At 44.8% G+C, this 19,358-nt stretch overlaps 1 protein-coding gene across 12 annotated transcripts in view; it reads left to right on the top strand.

Annotated features, from left to right (window-relative positions):
* GLCE (glucuronic acid epimerase) overlaps positions 1 to 19,358 on the top strand; it is a 63,115-nt gene that overhangs the window by 21,290 nt on the left and 22,467 nt on the right. The window contains exon 3 of one of the 12 annotated variants that reach the window (XM_064517830.1): positions 9,814 to 9,978. The exons of 9 other annotated variants lie outside the window; for them this stretch is intronic. Coding sequence is in view for 1 of the 3 variants with exons in the window: in XM_064517827.1 (XP_064373897.1) it covers positions 10,092 to 10,096 (5 nt within the window). In the remaining 2 variants the exon portion in view is untranslated. Of the gene's footprint in view, positions 1 to 9,813; positions 9,979 to 10,015; positions 10,216 to 19,358 lie in introns of those variants that run through there. 2 more of the 12 variants (XM_026110723.2, XM_064517827.1) reach the window with 2 other exon arrangements.

Genomic DNA, 19,358 nt, shown 5'->3' with positions numbered 1-19,358 from the left:
CCTGGTTTTTAAGTACGTGTCCTCTTAAACGTGCCCAGCAGTCTGCTTGTGTGAGCATCGGGAGGTTTGGTATAGGGATGTGTGTGTGTGGGGGGGAGGTTGTTTTTGTTTTGTTTTGGTGAAAGCGGTCCCAGATCTGAACTGCAAGGGATGGAAGAAATGAAGCAGCAGAACCGCTGGCATCTACAAAGCTTTAATGTGCTAATGTAGTCTAGAGACTGTGTGTGTTTAGAAGCAGTCTGGATTTAATCCTGGAGAAAAAGCAGTTATTCATAGACTCGTGTCTCGATCGTGTTTCTCTGTAAGTGATGGATGGTATGGAACAGGGGGTTGAAGGAGACGTGAAAAATTGCTTTGCTTTTGCTAGAACTGTATCAGGTATTAATTGTCCCCAAGTTCAGTATTGGTTTAAAAAAAAATACTGGGGAGGGTGGTAGATGAAGGAATGGAAAATATCTTAGCTTTGTGCAGACCCTTTTCACCTTCGTGAATTATTCAGTTTTTCAAGTCTGCTGTATTGCTGTATTTAATATGTTTTAAATGATACTGAATCTGTTAATATGGTAAGGACCTGGGTGGACTGCTAATTTGTCTGCCGGGGAGTGGCAAAAGATAAGCTATTGACATAGACTGAACAGTCGTGTGATGGCTTTGTTTGTGTGTTTGTTTTAAACAAACACGGAGCATTTTAGCATCTGCTAAAAGGGGATTTTGATAGACTAGGACGGAGAAGCTTTCTGGAGCCAGTGTCTCTGTTCCCGTGCAGTGCTTTGACCCTGGCTGGAGCCTTCGGATGCACTGCTACATAAAGTAGTAATTTATGGGCTCTCAGTGGGGTTGAAAGTGAATTAAGAGTGAATGCATTGAACTTCTAAATGAAAAAGAGCCCTCTATCATCTAGAAGAAAATAGATTAGTATTATAGGTCTATTAACTTTTTTATGCTTGAATATTGAACAGGTGGTGGACTGAAATGTTGGGAGAAAATTATGTTCTTGACGATAAGGAGTGTGTGTGAGGGTACAACTTTTTTTAAAGAAACTCTTGAAATATTTGTGAAAGAATGGGATGTTTTGCCAGAGTGTTCACTAGTTTCATTTATCACTAAAGGTCTTAAGTTACTACAGGGAGCAACAACATGCTGTTTACACCTTCATGGTAAATATGCCTGTGGATGCCAGGTCGTGTCTCTGATTTTCTGGGTTAGTCTTTCCTTCCCGAAACGTCTCCAGGTAACTATGGTCTGTTCAAAGCAGCAGGGACAGTCTAGATGACTTTTTCAGGCAGATGCCTTTCAGTGAAGCCTTTTCATCCTTTTTGATGGCCTCAATTAATGTTTTCAGAGCAAGTTATTAAATAAGCTTTTTCTGTAATAAATCTGCGATGATCACTTATTCTGCCTATGCTTCAGTGGTAACAGTTCAGCTGCGATAATTAGGTTGAAGTCTTTGCAAGTTGTTTGATCCGTCATATATTTTAAATATCTGAGTCTGTGTGTCGATAACACACCTACCAAAGTTGTTTGAAATCCCCTCCATCAGCCCCTCAGTAAAATGCAGCTGGATGGCCTGTAGACCACGGAAGAGGCTTTCGTTTGTATTTCTGCTTTGTGTTAATTAAGACTTCAGCTAATTTGTAACTATCAACATACGAAAAAAAAAGATCCTTAAGATTTGAATCCGAAAAAAGAAGATCTTTAAGGAAATTTGAATCAAGTAAGAGTATCGTTTCTGTGACTGTGCTGCTGATTCTTCTACATGGCCACCGCACAGCTCCAAACTCTCCCGTGGAATCGGATATGTCTTGGCCGAGTGGGAGGAGATCGTGACAGTAAGTCCATTAAGGGTTTGTGGAGTGACCTACTTCTGTGCTTGAAATATATGGCTAAGCCTCCGCTTCCCCCTTCTTATTTTATGGTCATGGCAGAGGTGGGATGGGCATGTCCAGAACTGCTTCTGCGGGAGGGTGCTTCTGAAGGAGCTGCTTGTTTTTGGAAATTTCCACAACTTCACTGTATTTCGGTGTCCTGCGTTCAACCGTCTCCCTGCGGGGCTGAGGCTGGCGGTGTTTCAGGGGCTGTGTCCAAGCAGGCATTTCTGTAGCTGCTGAGGAAATGTCACATCACCATATTTTATTACCCTAAGTGGGAATTAGTTTCTCTAAGCAGATGGCAGAAAGGTGGTTTGGTTAATTTGTGCCTACTTGAAATAAGTAACTAAATATGTGTTAAGCCACTGATTTATTAGGCCAGAGCATATTAGTGGTGGGTAAGTGATGATGTTAGATTGCAAACTTGGAAACACTGAGAACCCAGACAGGTATCTGAAACCGAAACAAAAACGGGCAAAAAGTAGAAATGCTCTATAGCTGTTAGAGCCTGGAAACAATCAATGTTTACGAATCGTGAAATTGGGAAGCACCAAAAAGAAAGTGATGGCCGTTTGCTCCCTGGATAACTTGCCTCACAAGAACTTGTTATCTCATAAATTCAGCATTTCTCCTGCGACATCTCTGTTGGGCTGTTTTCCCGCACGCTTGGCTCGCAGGGCGATGCACATCTGACAGTCCCTGAACGATGCAGGATGCGTGCTGGCCGCTACTCGCCCTCTCGGGCACGGGCTGGTGCTGTGCCCAGCCTAAGCCTAGCCCTGGTCTGCCTGCGGGGAAGACGTCTGCCAGAGCAGGCAAAACCCGGTCTTTCATCTGCGGTCTTCACAGAAGATGAAACTTTTAGAGCAGTATGTATGGAAGAAGGGTAGAAGCACTTAATGTTTAAATAACACTAATTACTAATTCTTGTGAAATTTGCAGCAAAATGGTATTTCTCTCACGCGCATGCGCTCTTGTGCTAGCTCACTCTGTATATATTTTTATATATAAAAATATATATTATATCATATATATTATATATGTATTATAAATATAAATATATATATATACACACACACACACACACACACCAGTGGTAGGTAAGTTGCAGCAGGTAAGTTTAGGCTCTGTCACTATTTACTCCTTTTCCCTGAGAGTTAATGCTCTTTGTATCAGGAAGGGTGGAGCAACTGCACTTGCTGCAGCTACAAATTATCTTTCTATTGTTCCTGCTTTGGCAGAATGTCTCTGGAAAATGCCAAGCAGTACAAATCCGAGTGGGACTAGCATGATAGTCGAGTGAAGGCTGGAAAATATTGCCGTGCCCTCTCTGGGGTTATCTTCCAACTGGAGTTCTGTAAACAGTTTCTCTGTGGCAAGGGTTTTGTCTAAGGGAACAAAAGAAAGCTAAGCTAATAAGAATTGCAAAAGGAAAATATATATATTTTCCCCAGTTCTGTGCGTTAACAAGCTTATGAAAGCTGAGAATCTGATGTACCCAGATCAGATGTTTTTTTGTTGCAGCCGTTAGCAGCTGATTATAGGGAATTCTGGAGTGAGCTGAATCACTTTGTCTTCACTGGGCCTACACAGACTGTAATCGGACTGTCGGCACCTTCGTTAAGGTGTCTGAATAAGGAGCTTAATATCACTCCAAATGTTGATGTCGGGAGGCAAAAAAAAAAATCCATCTGTCTTCTCTTTGGCCAAGTGCTCCTTAAATTAGACAAGAGGAGCAGTCTGACTTCCTGGTGCTGCAAGGAAATACTCTCGATCCAGTGTTTTAGTTGCATTATAGGGTTTCCACTGGTGCTAATTAATTACATGGACCATGTTGGGTCTGAGTTGTAATTACATTGACTGATATTCAATAATTAGCTTTAATACATGTTTCCATGTGTAGAAGAGATTTAATTGCTTGCTGTTTTCTGACAAAGATGTTGCTGTTCTTCTGTAATTGGGTTTCCCCTTTTTTCTGCAAGTTACTGAAACTAGAAACCAGTCAAACAGGAAGATACACCATGACAATTTCTTTGTAAGGTGCATATGGTATTAGCTTTCTCTTTGGCAGCTTGGCTAATTGCATTTTGTGTATCTCGCTCACAAGCAAATACTTGTCTTTGCATCCATCTGACAGTGCAAAGCCTTATAAGCACATTTCCTGTAGCACAGTGCTAACTTCAGCCAAAACAAAAATGCTTTCAGATCAAACTCGTTGGGCTGCAGTTCTGTTACTTGGTTTTTATATGCAGACTTATGTTAATGAAAGTAGTCTGCTTGCACATCTCGATGGCTGTCGTTGATGAATCTTGTATCAATCCACGTATTTACCAGGCTTTGAGTTTTGCGAGTGTCAAGTTTACAATAAGCTGGCCCACAAAAGTGGCATAGTCAATAAAAAAATATTTTTAATAGTAGAAGTGTATTTAATATAAGTACGGTTTTTGCAAGCTGCCCCAGGATGGACTCTGACACTCGAGAAGGATCGTCACAAACTCTACCGTGCTCCAGCCGACCCCAAGGCACGTTTTCTGGCCCCGCCGTCCTGCCGGCACGTGGGTGGGCTGCGAGTCCGCGTCTGCGGTTTTGGAGTAAGTCAGCCCGACAGATGTGCCTCCCCTCCTGGGGAGGGCTTAGAGCAGTGTGACAGCTGAGCCACCTTGCATTAACGTGGATACCCTGAACGTTGTGTGGAAGCCCCCGTGGAGAAGGGTAGGTGCGTAGGAAGAGCTCTGCACGCGGCTCTGGGAGCCTGGCACCGGATGGATGCTGCGGCACGTCGTGGACAGATGTGTTTTTACAGGGCACGCTGATGGCACAGCAGCCCGCTCGGTCCCGTCTGCCTCGAGCTGTGCAACCCGGTGGGGAAAAGGCACTGATGTCTTCTCCGCTGAAATGTCAGGACCCCCCTGCTTTGCTCCGTGCCCAGCAGCCAGTGGTGCCAGTAATGCAGAAGACAGAAGCAAGCAGTAATTCTGGTCTTTAGTGCCCGTGGTACCTTCCAGGCACCATCTTTTCTGAATATTATCAATGACACTAGGAAAGAAGCCAAAAACACTCTATTTGCATTTGCTCTTTAAACAGCTGGAAGAATAGCAAATGCTTATGTATTAGCCTAAAATGTTTGCTTTGAAAATTCTTATTTTTATTTAAATTTTTAGTAAAGATGCTAGCACAGAGCTGGGATGAATCCTTTTATCCTCTCTGTGTGAGCAGTCTTTTACTGCTATTGCTGAATGTGGTCAGCATAAAGAGTATAATCAGCCAAACTATTGTTAGCATTTAATTGCATAACTGAGTCTTTGCATATTTGCAGATTTTTTTGGCAGTTCCCCTGCCAGTTGCTCATTTGTAGAAACAACAAAACAAAAACCCTACTTCTAATACAGTTATGCTTGAAGTGCTGCTTTTGTCCATGGCAGATCTATCATGAATAGCACAAACTTTTATTTTTTTAAATATAATTAATTTGACAATAAAATCACAACGAATATTAAATACATACTAAATAAACTGTTGTAAATTTTCAGAAATGCTTTAAAGTGTTTTGCTAATAAACTGCTTTTACAGTGGCTGGAGGGTTTCTGTCTGTGGAGTGATTTAACAGTCTTAATAGCTCTTTAGCCTGTGGCGATGTTATATGGTCAAGATTAACGGTTAAGTGTAGTATCGTTGTCAGTCTCAACACATTTTTCTTAATATATTTTCATGAGATTGATGATCTTACTGTAGGATAGACATAACTTGTCTACAAAGCAAGGGTTGTGTGTTGGGGTCTGGACGGACGCGGTTTCCCTTTGCGGCTGTTGGCCTTGTTCTTGGAAGCCTCTCACGTTTCTCATACTGATCATCTTGTGTTTTGGCTAGTGGGGAAGCGGGATAAACGTGTTATGTACACTGACTTTCATGTTAGTAAATCTTGTCATTTCCCAAGTAGTGTTTTTGAAGCGATCCTTTCTCTGCGGGGCTGGAAAGCCAGCTCCTGCCGTTTCTAAACGCCCCTATGGGGTTGTCCTAATCTTGGAACTCAACAAAGAAGGCTTTCATAAAGCAGCCAGAAGTCGATTAACATCCCACTTCTTTATTATTATTTTTTTTTAGCTGAATGGAGTGTCCATTGCTAAATATGTTTGTTTAAAAATACATTTTTAGCTGTTTAGATGTGATGCTAGACCAGTGGAAGTGCTTGAGCTACAACTCTTACCAGGTCTTCACTGTATGTTTTCCTGTTTCTAAAAGTGAACCTGTTAAATGTTGGGTGAATCTTCATCAAGTGAAGATTTCTTGAAGCTTGTTTAATGTAGAAAGCTTCATTCTGAATGTATTTAGCTGAAGTAAGCAATTTTATTCTGTTGTGTTTTTGGTAGGTATTTTCGCTGTGGTAGAGGCTCTTCCTCCAGTGCAACACAGCAATTTGAACCTTAAAACACCTGGAGTTTAGCTAACGACTTATGCAACAGTCAGAGGGATGCTTCTGGTCTCCGGAATATCTCCTGAAATCCTGAGTATTTTTTGGTGCTCTGGGATATAACTAATAGTGCTAGTTATTCACTGTGAAGCCGCGCAAGTTGACATAACATGTTATATAAGCAAAATGTGGATTTAAGGCATGCAGGGTTTCTGCTGCTAGTTTAAAACTGGGACCACTGTAATATTTTCTGAAATCTGCACAGCGAAAGGAGGTATTTATACTAATGTAGAAATTGGTAAAAATAGGGCAGTTTGTATTTAGATGAGCACTCTAGGAGTTACTGCTGCAAAATATGATCATTCTTGCTTTAACAGTGACAGGTCTTCTAAAAAAAATCTAAATCAAAATATTTCAGATCAGAATGTAGGATTTAATGAGTCTCTTCTCTCCTGCTTCATCCCTCAAGGAGTTACAGGTTTCATGATTTAGAAAGGTCTATGTGGAGAGGAGAGATTTAAACAAACAAACAGTTTGTTGTGTAAGCAAATTGTTTGGTAGCCTTCTTTCTTGGCTATTTTCTGTTCAGTTCAAATATTTATAACCTGTGTTTTTGCTATAGAAGTGAATGGGCGAGAGCTGCTGAGAGGATATGAAGAAGATTCTCAGAGTGGGTTCTAGTTTCTTCTCCAGTGTCTTAGACATCATGTTTTGCCACTGGAAAACTTGTGTTTTTGGAAAAAGAAAGTGTCCGTTTAGTCACAACCACGTAGGTTGCTGCCGGTCGCGCTCGGAAGGTGGAGCGGGCTGCTCTGGAGTTGAGCACGTGCCTGTCCGTAGAACAAGATTCATATTCCATATGGCTGTGAAAACTTCTTTGTTCCCTGCAAATGGGAATTTTGCATATGATGATAGTTTGGGAGAGGCTTTTTTTTTAATGAAAGATTTCTGAGTTAAACTGCTTACTTAAATTATAAGCTTTATAACTTTCTCATTAAAGCTTTTAACTTTGTTTTGCTTCTTCTCAAAATAGCATCCTGGATTGCATCCTTCCTGTTTGTACTTTTTACTTTGAAAAGAAGTCTTCCTTGCTATTAGGCACGTGGTAGAGATACTGCCTACCTTTGCGAGGGAGAGGAAGAATTGGGCCCATTGATGTTTCACAGCAGTTTACTTAAAATAGAAACATCAACTCCTACTTCTGCAAAGTAGAATTTGCTTTGGAAAAACAGGTAAACCACAGAACTGAATTTCTTTAGCAACAGAAATGAATGCATAAAATGGTAATGCTTTAACCTATTTTGGAAAAGAAGAGAATATTTTTCTAGCAGTTCTGACTCACTGTCCCAAAGCTTTATATGTGTTTGATGTATGAATACATATTCATACATAATTTATTGACACAGGAAAGGTTGCTAGTTTACAGTCCATTAGATTCAATCTCCGTGCAGTGATCAAAGAACATGTATCTATCTCAAATCTTTTTTCCTTTTTACCTTAAGTGATGGGGAAGACGGACAGAATTGTGTGGCCTCTTTTTGCAGGAAAACAACTGATTATGTAAAAATGCCTTTATTCTGCTTGTTTCATGTTAATAGCTGTTTTTTTCGTAAATGGATTTTTGTATGAAAGTAGTAGGTAAACCTTTGAGGATTTACATTGAGTATCTTACATGAACATGTCCTGTCTCCTGAGGCTGTTGAGTGCCTCTTTGCTGATTTAATGGCAGCTGCTGCAGTATTCGGTGTGAGTCTCCGGATCGGATTTACCTCTTGTGCCCTGATGGCAGGGGAGCCGGGATGGTCCCGGCTCCAACAGCTCCGGGCTGGCGGCTGCCGCAGGCGTCGCGGGGAAGGGGATTGCTCACACGCTTCCGTCTGCAAGTGCTGCACAGACCTGTGGCAGATATCTGCACTCCAGATATGAAATCGTGTTCTTCCTGGAATCGGCAGCATAACTCCCATCGGTTTCTTCCTGCAGGGTAGGATGCAAGAAGGGAGTAGAAGAAAAATATTGGGGGTGGGGAACTGATGGAAAGAAGAGCCGTGAAGCAAAACTGCTGAGCTGAGGTTCTGCCTGTTTGCAGTCTGCAGCGGTGAAACTGGTCTGTTCCATCAACCACGTCTCCACCAAAACCCCACAATGTTTTGATTAACTTGCATGGCAAGTTGTAAGTCAGTAAAAAGTCTACAGTAAGTGGAGCTGAAGAGTTAAAGATTTAAAAATGTGTACTGATTTTCTGGAGGGTTTGTTCTCTAATGCCGCTGTTCTTTGAACAAGCCGTCTGCTTGCCTAGGGAAAGGGCAGAGCACTGCTCTGGGTGATCATGCTCTGCTGGATATGGTTTCCTCAGCTGAAGGAGCTGGTCGTTTTCTTCCACACTACTCCCCTTTTTAAAATATGTGGTATTTTAGAAAGCACAGGAGCTTCAAGGCCGGGTAAACAACTCTGCGGTGACGTGCGTGCCAGATAATGACAGTGTGATGGGTGCAGGGGTTTGGATGAGTCCAAGTGCAATCCACAGGCATCACGTGCAAGCATGCCTGACGGCCAGTTCCCGAGCCCACTTAATCTGGGATATTCAGAAGCATTTAGGCAGGAGAGTTAGTTAAGAGAATTTATTGGCACCAGCTGCTTGTATGCCAAAATAGTTTAAAGCTGATATTGCTGCTGCAGTCCTGCCCCAGCATCCCCGGGCGCCCGAGCCCTCCCTCGCAGGCTGGAGAGCTGCCGAACGCTTGGTTTGTTATAGCGGCACTGGAGTTATTAAACCGCACGATTGCGACCGAGCTGCAGCGCAGAAAGCCGAATCCAGCACTCATGCAAAAAATCCAATTGGGAGCGTTGCTGGAGGGGCCGCAGCGCCGGGGCTGGAGCTAATCCACTCAAGCCAAGAGCCCGTGGAGGAGCGGAGACCGTCGTGGAGCCGCAGACTAGAATCAGTCTTCGCACGCTAGGACAGAGGTTATTCTGCTGACAGTTATTTCCCTTGAAATGCATGAAGTACCTGTTGTCCCTGTCTTTTGTTTAACGATATTTCTAGATGTTATGGTTACAGTGGCTGTTTTGCACGAGATTGATACCAGGCAGAAAAGCAGAAAGATGGTTTTGCCAAGGGCACTGTGTCGGGGTTACAGCTCTGTTCTGTGCGTTGTTCAGTGTTCAGACGTTGGAGAAAGCAGGGTGTCACTGCTATTAAAGAAATACTCAGTATCCTGTTGTGAGATTGTAATTTGCTACATTACGGCAGGAAAAACAGCTAAAATCTGTTTTGGCACCAAAGATGTTTAGCAATTCCTTCTGCATTAAGGTTGCCTGCAAATCCTCATTTGGAGCAGAATATTGCCTCTGCATAAATTCCCTCCTCTCCTAAATATAGGAAACTGCAGTCGTCTTCGGTCCCTAATTATTGAGGTGGAAGGGCTATTAGCTATAAACGCAGTAATTTAATCAAAAGCCTTTTCTATCTAAACGGAAATCACGCAGTGAATCTGTTGTGCATCCAAGAAGTTTGGAATGATTTCATCTTTTTTCTAGCCTGTGAGAAGTAACTCGTGCAGCTGTCTGTCCGGCTCCCTCCGCGGGATCGAAATCCAGCGTGTGGGAGGGCACGCGGCTTCCTGCCCTGGGAATTTCCTCCGGAGGACCGTCCCTGCGCCGGTGCGGATCGGCACTGCTTGCCTGGAGCAGGAAGGAGAAGTGGTGGGTTCGGATTTCAGCGAAATCCCGACGGCCTTGTGCCTGCGGAAGGGGAGGTGTCTGCTTCCAGCCTGGGAGAAGGCAGCAGGAGGGAGCGAAACCGGAGGGGCTGGGGAATGCTGTGTGTACCGAGTTCTCCTAATGTGCTCCCACAAACGTGAGAGATGGGCATGGGGCATCCCTAAGCTAGTAGGACAAGTCAGAGGAGGCTTGATGGCCACAAACAGGCTGCTAGAAAGTGTAAGCTGTTGGGCACTTTTTCTTCCTAAATGCTTTGAGATGCTTGCTCGCTTAAAGGAGATTGTTCTTGTTCCAGGATATCTGGATGAAGTCAAATTTTTTTTTCTTTTTCTTTTTTTTTTTTCCTGGAAAGGCTGGGCCCCTTATCTCTTTCAGCATTGAATTGACTCTGTGTTGAGGTTGAGCTAGAAGGGAAACTTGATTTAGAGGAGATAGCTGCTTTGCAGATACGCTCGATTTAAGGTAAACTCTGCAGCAGCGGCACTTCGAGATCCTGCATAACTAGCGCTCGTTCCTGGGAAGCCTCGCGATCTGGAGGTGACTGCAGTGCCAAAGGGTGATTATAAGGTGCCAAGAAGGACTTGCTTTAAGAACGCAATGACACTTACCTTTAGGAATTGTCTCCATAATCTGCCCTTCTGCCTTTCTCGTTGGGACTCTTACTGGGCTTGACGTTTGAACCGGTTCCTTTCTGGAGGGGAGTATCCCTGTTTGCTAAATGGGGCCTGTCTCCTGCTGTAATTTCCTGGGGGATAACGCAGGCTGCGGGATGACTCCTTGCTGTGCTGCCGGTCCTAGAGAGCCAGGGCGCAGCTAGGCTTTCTCCTCTGGCCGTGCAGCTGCGTCGGGTCCCCCACGTGCTCTTACCCTCTGCAGAGCTGCCCTCTTTCTGCGTGCTTTTCCACTAGTTTGAGAGTTAAAATCAATTATTTAGGACTTTTTGAGGAGGTTAAGGTGCAAATTAACCTAAATTCTAGCATACAAATGGAAAAGATGCAGTTGCAAGCATGCGTGCAGGCTGTGTTTCACCTGAGTGCAAAAAGCAACTTTCCCAGCTTCCACTTGAAGCCTCTACGCAAATGGCTCTATCGCATGTGCCTCAACCCAGCCTCCATTAACTGTTGCTAAATGTTATAAAGCACAGAGAAATAATATTCTTTCTTACTGCAGTGCAATTATTGCCCCTTTTCCGCTAGTGAATGCCGTGAAAAAGGGCATTTCAGTAGGGGAGGCACGGACATGCCTGCGTAACGCCGCCTCTCCTCGGGACAAGCCACCTCCGCTGTGCCCCTCCATCCCGTGCTCCCTGCCGCTCTCCTCCGGAGCCTCCGGACTGACCTGCATCTCTCTCGAAGCGGTACCCAAAACCGGCCCGTGCCCTGCCTACACCTTCGGCAAGGCCGCGCAGAGCAGCAGGATGCTTCGGGATGCTTCGGGTGTCTTGTAAGCCATTTCCATGCAGGTACCCACCTCAGTATGAGTTTTTTTGTCATGATAGGCTGAGGAAGTTTAATTTGCAATGCAGTATAACCTCTAGCTGCTTCTAAAATACCCTCCTGTTTAATAGGACTATTGCCATTTTGCAACTCCGAGGCTGGGTAGACCTGTTTAAACAGAGTAACTCGTGTTTAATGATTTTTTTTTTTCTGTTTTTCAGAAAACAGAAATTTTTTTTGTTGGTTAACTGTCCTGTTTTGCACTGTTCCTGCAATGCTTAGCTTGGCGGTTTTACTGGATGGCGGAGAGGGCAATCGTTGCTAGCGGAAAACATGCAATAGCAAGAGGCCCCGCGGACCCTATTGCACATCCCTGCGCCGCGATGCTCTCGGCGGTGACGGGCCGGTACCCGCTGGCATGGCCGTGGCTCGCTGGGCACGCGTGTGCTTTCGTGGGACCCGGCTCTCGCGGGACCCGGCTCCCGGGGCAGCAGCCCCCCAGTCCTGCGCAGCTCAGCGCTCCCCCGCCTCGGCCTGCCCGCGGATTTGCTGCGTGTCAGTCTGCGTTGGTGCAACGTGGCGTTGCTGCTCCTGGTTAAACAACACACAAAGTCTAAATCTATTTGCGGTGGGATGCAGTGACTTATTCAGCTTGTTAGTGTTTGGTAAAAAGGATATGTGGAATCATGGATAAAACACTGGCGCCCATAAATATTAGAATAGCTGAGGTAGCCTGATACATTTAGTGTCAGGATTAATGCTCATAAAATGCGATATTTATTTTTGTAGCTGAGATAGGTATGCAAAAGTCACAAAAAATGAGAAATTTGAAGCTACAGTAGAATGTTATTGTCTGATGTTTTCTGCTGCATTTGAGAGTGAAGACTATTATAGTTTGCTCCAATTAACAACTCTAAACTTCAGTGTTGTTTCCAGATAGAGCTAGTGGAGTACAGACAGGCACATGGTGTAACTGAGCCACATCCTGCTGCTGCGTTGGGTCTGGGACCCTGCAGTGCAGCTCTGGTCCCCCTGAACAAGCAGCCTGAAGTCTGGAACTCTGCTTAAAAAAAAAAAAAATGAAAAACTTGACTGATCAAGTAAAAAATTATAGCAAATAAAATATAATCTGAAAGTTATAAATCCTGTGAATCTTGTGTTACAGCCCACAGTCAAAGTTCCAGTCTAAAATTACTGCAGGTATGCGTTGCCGTTCTGCTGGAGGTGGAGGACGGGAAGGAGTCTGGCAGAGCAGAAGCGCTGGACACAGTGGGCAGATCGTCGCCTCTCCCCCCAGACACCGGTTCTCCTCTCTGTGCTGACCTATGGCTCTTGCTGGGGAGAGCTGCCTTCCCTGAAAATGCTGTCTCTCTTCTCAGCAGCCCTGCTGACCTTTCCTTCGACTATTAATTTTTTTTTTTTTTGGTCTGTTGGGTGTTTAATAGTAATCACCTCCCATATAAAACATTCACTGTCATAGCTATAGGAAATAACTCGTATCCAAAACAGTCTGCTATCAGCATGCTTTTGTGTAGCCTCTAGTTGTATTCTGCCTTTTTATAATCAGCTCTTCTGAAGAGTTGAAATACAAAGGATTAGAAAAAAGTAAAACACAAGGATACATCTATCTTATGCCTTATTGCATGCATATATGCATTCACGGGTTATATTCTAAAACATCAGAATTAGTTGCTGTCATGCGTTTTGTGAAAGCTAGACCTGCCTTTGGGTGAGTGTTCGGTAAGGGCGGGCTTGGTGCATCACCTTCACCTCTTTGCTATCCAGCTCTGCTGCCTCCTAGTCGTCTCTGGCTTGCTAAATATGAGAAAATTCAGAAACAGAAGGTTTCCAAACACATTTGCCAGGGTTAATGCCAGAGTCTAAACATAAACTCTGCTGGGACAGATTGTTATTTGGAAAATGAAGTGCCAGACAGGGCTTGATTTGAAGGATTAGGGGAGAGAAACGTGGTGCCTCGTTCCAGATACAGAGAACTGCGGGATGGGAGACCCCATCACTGAGCGCTTGCCCTTCTGCCTCGGCCCCGTTATCTACGGCGTGGACGCTGCTAAATGGTGTGTACGTGTTTGGGCTTTGTTTTTTGGTTTTTGGTTTTTTTTCTTCTATACCAGTCCTTGGGAAGCGATGCTTCAGAGATGGGGACACACGCGTGCCTGCTTCGTTTCAGCAGCAGTCCCCTGCTCCTGGTGTCGGTCCACGTTGGTCCATGCGACTGGCCTGTGACTAATCCCGGCTTTCCTTCCTCACCCTTGGGGCAGCGTGCCGCGGGCCGGGAGAGCAACGCTGGCGCTTGCTGCCCAGGCGGATTTTTCTACCCTTTGTATTTGTTGTTCAAAATAGCACATATGGAAAACTTCATGTTAGTGCTTAGCTCATATTTATCAATGTTGAGGTTCAGCCATTGCTAATGTTTTACATTACTGAGGTACTAATATTTTACATGTACCGTGAGAAAAAATATTTTCAATTGTTTTTTTCTACGTGAGAGCTATGAGAAAATACCGGTGGAAGTAACTGTAATTACAGCTTAAAAAGCTTCTTGGAAAAATCACGTTAACAAACTTTAATTGGCGTTGCTTATTGCTGCGCAGTTCATTCTCTTCAGGATTATTTTGTCGGTGGAGCAGCAAAACTTCACTGGAGCCTTTAATTCTGCTGTTGGGTGACTACTGCCAGGAACTCCTCCATGCAGCACCGGCGGTGCAGAACCAGCTAAGGCACAAAACCGAGGCATGTTCAGGCAGCTCCTGTGACGCAGGACGGTCTGGTTTGGGTGGTGGGTTCCCCCTGCTTCCCCCGTAGCGGTGTTACTTCCTTAACTCTGCTTTTGCCTTGTGAAAGAAAATGCTGATGAAACTCTAACTTCAAAATATGTAAGAATATGATGGTAAATAGTTTATGCCAATAATGGTAAACTGTAAAATCAGCGGAACGAAGCTCTGGGATTTTGCACATCGCAGGCGTTTGAGCTTTCGGCAGAGCATGTTGCAGTAGGGAAAGAGGAAGCCACAGGTTTGTTTGCTGCTCTGAAATGGGTTCTCGCGGTGCTGCGGTTCAGTGTTTGTGTCCTTCACTTGCTATAAGCATGATTAACTAAAGAAATCACATCAAGGTTGCTAGAGATTAATGACAGTCGGCAGGTTTTGTGGTAAGGCGTTGGAGCGAGTCTTCAAAGTTGACCTGTTTTGCATGAACCGCGTGTGACTTCTGTTGCAAGCTTCGCGTGCACGGTCTTGTGCCCGCTCCTTTTCGGATGCTGACTGTGCGAGCTGAAAGGGTTCTCCTGGTCTCACGTGAAGGCTGCGTGCGAGTAGCGTGCCCCGTGCTTGCCAGGCGTCCCAAGCCCTGATTTGGCGCATGATGGTGTCGAAGCTGCCTAGACGTCGGGCCACGCTGGCAGCAGAAGCGCCCGTCCCGTCCCGTCCGGACCGCGGCCCCGTTGCGGCTGGGGACACGCTGCCGGTAACGAAAGCACAGGTCCGGATTTCCCATGGAAGAGCAGGTTGCATATCGGGCTGCCGAATGGCAGAAGGAAACGATCGTGGTCTAAATCAGCGGGATATTTTAGTGGAAGTTCTTAGAGGGAACCCGAGAGGGAGCGAGTGAAAGCACAAGCAAACTTGGGGCTTTCTGATGGTAAAAAGTAATGCAGGTCAGTGCAAATTGCCGTAGACGTGAAAGATTTTCTGTTCAAGTAAAAGTCCAACCATATGCTTAGAGCAAAGCACATAAATACATTTTTTCAGGATGAAGGCAACTCGTGCTTCTTTGGCTGCTGGATACTTACAGCTGTCTTCTCCCAATTCATTAGGAAAGCAAAGGAGGAGGGAGCAAGCTCAACTGCCTGCCAGCGCGGTTTCGCACGTGGGCGGCTTTGCCGTGTCATTTGGTGAAAGAAACTCTATTTGTCACAGACTGTCCTTGCTAATGTACAAGTCATGAGACAATTTTTAAATGCCTCTGGCAAGCCAGTAAAATGTAAAGTGATAGTGAAAAACATCATTTTGATCCTAAATCGTGTGCTCACTTTAGACTAATTTTCAGGGAAGACGTACCCACTCAGGAAAGCAGCAAACACGATCCTCTCCCCCACAGCTCATTGGATCTGTCAGATAAGGGTTTTTATTCTGATGTTGCCCTCTTTCTTCAGAAATGAGGAGAACAAAGCTTCAGGCTTTGTACTTTAGTTGACGCGCGGTATGTTTTCAATAGGGACGGGGTAGGCGAAGAGGAGATCCAGATGGCCTCCAGCAGCCAAATCTGTGGCAGCCGTGGGTGAAGTGCAAAGCTTGTCCTGGAACAGATGATAGCACTAGACGTGACTAAAAGGAGACGAGACTTTTTGCTTTGTTAGAGCAAAGGGGTTATGGTATGATTTTAAAGTTGCCTTGCTATAAACCGTAGGTATGCTGAGAAATGCAACCTTGTTGTCTATGGCTGGAAACTTTGTCCGGTGCTCTTGTGGTTTGCACACCTTAAATACCAATTTTTTAATATGCTTCCTGAATCTGGTCTATAATTATATTGAAAAATCCTGTATTTGTGGCTTGAAAAGCATCTTCTCTCATAAAGAGCATTAATTTCAAATTTAGCAGTGGTAAGTCTTTTTTTTGCCTCTTCATAATGCACTTTCAAGAAACTTTTCAGTGGTTAACCTTAGCTACAGATAGTTTAAAATGTTACATTTCAGATGATCTTCAGATGGATGATTTTTCAGGGGACCTGATGATTTTCAGATGACCACAAGACAGGGGGCTATAAAAATACTAGTCTTGATTCTGCTAATGTTGAGCAATCCTTACTTTTCTAACCGTTGTCCATCCCTCCCCTTCCCTCCTCCCCAAGCTCTTCTCTAGGTGTGTTGGCTTGACAGCGGCTTGTCATGCCATGGACAGGGGAGCAGGAGGGGAAGACTCTTTTTTCTTACTGACATAAAGATGTATGTGCATAATGTTGAGCTGCAGAACTGATTATTCAGAAAAGGATTTCAAAAATAGATATATTCTGACTTCTTATGGCTAAATAGACCATGAGTTATGTGGCTTATGCTTTCTCCAGTGGGGTGGTCAAAATTTAAATTGCTGCTGGTGTACTGGATCAGCTCTGCATTGAAGGAATTTGGCCTTATATACTTGCTGTTGGGAAATGAGGTTAAAAGACTTTTAGCCTTCAGCAGAAAGTGCAGATCGAAGTAATGAGCTTTCTGTTCCATCAGAGCGACGTGCGACTGGGTGGCAGAGGCTTTGGCTGGGTGTCCCCAGCTGCTCTGTCCCCCGTTGCATATGCATTGCGACATCCGTGCACTCAGTGCAATACACGGCTGGACATTATCCATCTATTAGCTAGAAAGTGTGCACTATACTGTTATAATTTTTTAAGTGTTACCCTTCCTCTTCTTTGTGTTTGGGTATTCCTTGACTTTGGCTTAACCGTAAAATACCTTCCCACCTTTAAGATAAGGGATATGATGATTTAATTGGCAAGCGAGTACCGCGTGCTTTCCATCAGCAAAGTTGTCTTTAGATGTAAATCAGCATATCAGTCTGTTAGAGATCGTGTTGCCAAAAACATGTATAGTTGTATATGTTAACACCCTTTCACACTTATTCTGTGTAATAGAGAGCTCGTGTGGGGGTGGCTGGGGATATGTTGCCTCGTGAGGGTTGCAGCTGTGTTTGTAGCTGTTATGCATTCTGTATGACACTAATTCCAATCAGCAGTTTAAAAAAACAATTTTTGGCAAAAATCACTCAACTCCAATGCTCATATTTTGGAAAAGGCAAATAGTTGCGGTGGAAACCCGACCACGGTTCAGTTAGAGCGGTCACCAGCACTTCCATAACGTAGATACGAGGGGAACTGCTGCAAGAGCAGAGCAGAGATTGGGATTTATACTCATTCCGAATTTCACTGGTCTCTATCTTTGCTATAAAATGCTTCTCTCTTTTAGGAAGGCAGTAACAAATCGGAGCTGACAGGACAGTGTAATGGTTGCCAGCATACATGATTAAAGGTGACCTGCTCGGAGACTGCAGGAGCAGAACGATGGCAGGACTGGAGAAGCTGTAACGTTGATACCAAGGAGACCGTTGTTTTTAAGGACAAAAATTGAGTGTGTTAATCAAACGAGCACTGCAGACTTTGCAATCACACTAAAACATGCGGCTTATTAATGTAAATAGTCGGTCAAATTACTCTTGTGAACCTTTCGGATTACTCAAGCTAATTGCAGCTGAGAATTGAAATTGTTTGGGAGGCCTTTGGTGGGGGGAGATATCGCAGAGATGGAGCAGCGGGCGTCGGAGGGGACCTCGGCGGGTCTCCAGCTATTTCCAGCGCGGAGCAGAGCCGACATCAAAGTCCGAAGGGGTTGCCCGGGGCCTCATCCGGCTGAGCTCAGGAAGCCTCCGAGGGTGGTAAGTCCATCGTCTCCCTGGGCAGCCCGTCTGCTCTCATCCTGGCGCTTCTTCTTTCTTTATATCCAGTTGAGGTTTGCTTTGCAGCAACTTGTGATCGTTGCCACTTGTTATTTTGCCGTGTGCCTCCGAGGAGAATCCGTCTCCGTTTTCTCTCTAGTCTATAATAATTTTAGGAGCACAAAGACTTAAGTTGGATTCTCCCTTCAGCCTTCTCTTCTCCAGACGCAAACTTGGTTGTCTCTGATTCCCCCCTATGTTGTGCTCCAGCCCCCTGACTGCCTTAGACGTGTGCACGTGGGCAAGGCTTGTGTATTCAAAACTAGTCATTAATTTTTTTGTAAGGCCGCTGGTACCAGCGATCTTCCCGACTTGGGGCTTGCTTGGTGCTCTGTCCTCCGCGGCGGTGCCCGCTGCCCCGGGCACTCTCGTCCCAGTGCATCCCTGCCAGGGACTGGCGAGCCGGGGGACGACTGCGGAAATATGTTGTATTCTTGAAATGAAGTCTCTGCCTTTTTGGGGCTGTGACTCAGATGGCTCGTTAGGAGAAGCTGCTAATGATGCATAGGAACGAAGTGATCCCGTTGCTCGCCTTCGCAGCGGGCCGCGCTGCGCGGTGGCGGAGGTGCTGTCCGTGTACGTACGCGGCAGCTGCCTCCCTCTCCCGTCTTTGGCAGTTTCATTTAGATGGTTTTTCTGCTTGCTTGGAATGATTAACATGGTCATCCAGAGGATTCTCCTGAGGTCCCCTCGTCCCCTCTCACCAAACAGCACTATAAGGAAAAAGATATAGATCAGGGGCTTCACTTTTTTCATGACATAACATACCTACTGCGAAGATGCTTTAAAACTAGCCATATCCATGTGCTTTATTTTCCTGTCCGAGGAAAGGACCCAATTCCTGAAACAGTGCTTGCAAGGCTCCTCCTGAGAGTCTTGTTACGGCCGTTAATGCCACTGTCTTGAGACTTGTTAGGGTATTTACGGCATTAGCTGCAAAGCCTAAATGTGAGGGAGACTGATGAAACTGTTTCATCTTTTGCTTCGTTAATCTGTGTAGTAACAATATAATACTTGATAGCTTGGGAAGAGGCATTGTAATGCATTCGTAAGCAGCTGCTAGATTTTGGAGTTATTGTTTGTACCATTAGTGAGGGGTTTAATAGCTTAATCCATCTGGAAAGCAAGTAGATTTATTAGACTGTACAATAAATGGACTCATAATTACAGCAGCAGTTCCTGCTAACTGTTTTTCCTGATACGGCATAAAAGTGTGATATGCAAGTAACTTAATCTTCTTCAAAGTTTTGTGAGAAAATGCTGTGCTACATTTAGTAGAGGAGCAAAGCCACTTTGATAGTCTCTTTTGGGTGACTGAAGGCCCTCTTAGTGGGTGGGACTGCCCGGTTAGCATGAACGCACGCAGAGTGAGTAATTGTGCAGGGAAGCACTGCTCACTCATCATTTGCAGTGCAATGCAAGGGAGTGT

The sequence above is a fragment of the Dromaius novaehollandiae genome, chromosome 10 (assembly GCF_036370855.1).
Source record: "Dromaius novaehollandiae isolate bDroNov1 chromosome 10, bDroNov1.hap1, whole genome shotgun sequence".
Taxonomy (NCBI): Eukaryota; Metazoa; Chordata; class Aves; order Casuariiformes; family Dromaiidae; genus Dromaius; species Dromaius novaehollandiae.
The sequence above is the reverse complement of the archived record's forward strand: the minus strand, read 5'-3'. Positions and strand labels throughout refer to the sequence as shown.